This window comes from Pteropus vampyrus, unplaced genomic scaffold (genome assembly GCF_000151845.1).
Source record: "Pteropus vampyrus isolate Shadow unplaced genomic scaffold, Pvam_2.0 Scaffold226, whole genome shotgun sequence".
NCBI lineage: Eukaryota > Metazoa > Chordata > Mammalia > Chiroptera > Pteropodidae > Pteropus > Pteropus vampyrus.
In genome coordinates, this window is record NW_011889007.1 from 1273218 (window position 1) to 1275678 (window position 2461).

The 2461-nt window shown below is 48.6% G+C and overlaps 1 protein-coding gene across 1 annotated transcript in view; it reads right to left on the reverse strand.

Moving 5' to 3' along the window:
- Nucleotides 1-502: 502 nt before the first annotated feature.
- CD70 (CD70 molecule) overlaps nucleotides 503-2461 on the reverse strand; it is a 4696-nt gene continuing 2737 nt past the window's right edge. The window contains exons 2-3 of the mRNA XM_011373633.2: nucleotides 2397-2430; nucleotides 503-1006 (exon numbers count right to left, since the gene is read on the reverse strand). Coding sequence (XP_011371935.1) covers nucleotides 618-1006; nucleotides 2397-2430 — 423 coding nt within the window. The 3' untranslated portion in view covers nucleotides 503-617. The remainder of the gene's footprint in view (nucleotides 1007-2396; nucleotides 2431-2461) is intronic.

Below are 2461 nucleotides of genomic sequence, written 5' to 3' on the forward strand. Positions count from 1 at the left end.
TGATGAGAAGGGCAAATGTGAAATACACTTATCTCAATTTGCATAGTTAGCAGGAAGAAAGTTCTCTCATAGCTCTTAAAAAAAAAAAAAAAAAGCCTGACTGGCACCTGCAGCCAATGAAAAGCTGGCCATCTTGTTTTTTCTTTTTTGCAACAAAATTTTCATTCAAAATAACCCTCCCCAATTTCCTCCCAAACCCAATAAAAACTAATTTTAGGCAAGCATCAAGCAATACAGGACCGGGGCCCTCCCTCGGCTTTATAAATGTGTGCATGTGGGCTGTGTGTGTGTGACGACCAGGTGCGCGTGTTCCTGTGTGTGTTTTCAGCCCGTATTAGAGCCTGTGAGTCCAGATGACATCTCAATCTAAAGAAGGCTAGACATGTCCGGGCTTGTCCCCAAGTGATGAGGCACAACCTACCTTCACTGTCATTTGCATGATGATAATGAAGAGGCCCTACAGTGTAGTGTAGAGTTAATTCTAAGGAAGGAAAGAGCCGTGTGACCAAATATATATTTTACTATAAATCATTTTAAAGTATAGACAAGAAATACAAATTTAAAAACGGAATTAAAAACACCTTGGCCCAAGGAATCTGAGCCAGAAGGTGCAATGGTCAGGAATGCACCCACTGAATCCCAAAAAAAGTCTCGTCGGCATTTTGGGACGGCAGCAGTGGCAAAGTGAGGTTAGTGCAGAGTGTGTCGCCATGAGCCAAGGGCGTCAGACGCTGGGAGGCGACGGTGCAACCTGAGTGGAAGTTGAGACGCAGCAGGCTGATGCTGTGGCTGCTGGGGGAGCAGATGCCCACAGTCAGGGTGGCCCTGTGGGACACGATGCTCTTCATGAAGGAGGAGCAGTTGCTTAGTGTCACTTGGATGTGCAGCTTGTAGATGCCGTCACGCCGGACACGCAGCTGCCCGTTGTCCAGCTGTGGTCCATACAGGAAGGAGCGACCCAGTGCCGGGCCCCCCTGCCAGTACAGCCTAGGGTCCTGCCGTGGTCCTGGAGGCAGAGGGTTGGGGGGTGGAAGGATGAGGTTTAGGGAAACTGAGTGCTATAGATTGAATGTGGAAAGCAAACAAACAGACGAACGAACACCTAAGAAACTCATAGAGAGCAGACTGCCCGTTGCCAGAGGTGGGGGTTGGGGGTGGGGGGTGCAAAACGAATGGAGTGGGTCGAAGGGTATAAACTTCTAGTTATAAAATAAGTCCTGGGGATGTCATCTACGGTATGGTGACCATATACAGATCATTATATACTAATACTGTATTGTATGTTTGAGAGCTGCAGAGAGCACATCCTAAAGAGAGTACATTTTTCTCATCACGAGAAAAACGTTTATAACTATATGAAGTGGTGGATGTGAAGTAGACTTGTTGTGGTGATCGTGTCACAATATACACACATATTGAATCATGATGTTGTACGCCTGATGCCGATATGTTGTGTGTCAATCGTATCCCAGTTTAGAGAGAGAGAGAGAGATCCCAGAGTCCGTCAGGTGAAGGAGGACAGACGTGTTTTTGTGTATCAGCCACCGTCTGTAGTATGCTGTTACGATAGCCCGGACAGGAAGTGTGGAGGGAAAAACGAGGAACGAACTCGGTCCCCAGAACTCTGGGGATGAGGGGAAGCAGGTTACAGAGAGGATGGGATGAGACCACAGAATGAGTCACTCCCTCACATCTCTGCTCTAACGCCACCTGCTCAGGGACCCTTCCCCCGACGACTTCCCTTTCCACAGCAAACCCGAGCCTGGCATGCTGATCTTAGCCTTGCTTCATTTTCTTCTGAAACACACTATATGTGCCTTGGTCTCCTTGGCCTGCTGCGTAATTTTCCTATTTACTTATTGTCCCCGCAGTAGAAGGAAAAGGCGGGGTCTTTTGTCTTTTCTCTTCCCTATTGTGGCTCCCAGAACAGTGCCTGGCTCACAGCAGATGCTCAGCTAATCTTTGTGTAAGGAGGGACGGCGCGTTAGCGATTGTCGTAGTGTGTTTGATTTGCTTTTGGCTCTTCCAAGGCAGAAGATAAGACGAGAAAGGCTGAGAGAAAGAGCACCATGGCGCGCGCCCCAAACCGCACCGCCCCCCCTTCCCACTCTCTCTTTCTCTCCTTTTCTCTGTTTCTTCCTCCCTCCCCTTCTTTCTCTCTCTTTTTTTCTTTCTCCCTTTCTCCTGGTCTCTCTCTCTCTGTGTCTCCCTCCCTCCCTTCCTCCCTCCCTCCCTCCCTTCCTTCCCTTTTTCTTTCCTTCTTTTCTTCCTCCCTTCCTCCTTTCTTCCTTTCTTTCGCATCTTCTCTCTTCCTATTTTTTCTCTCTCTTTCTCTCACTTGTCATTTTCTTTCTCCCGCGTGCACGCCCCACTTTGCTCCGTGTCACCCGCGTCACCTGTGTGGTTCAGCTGGAGCTCAGCTATGTCCCACTGGAAGAAAAGAGAAAACAGCGCAGTCAGA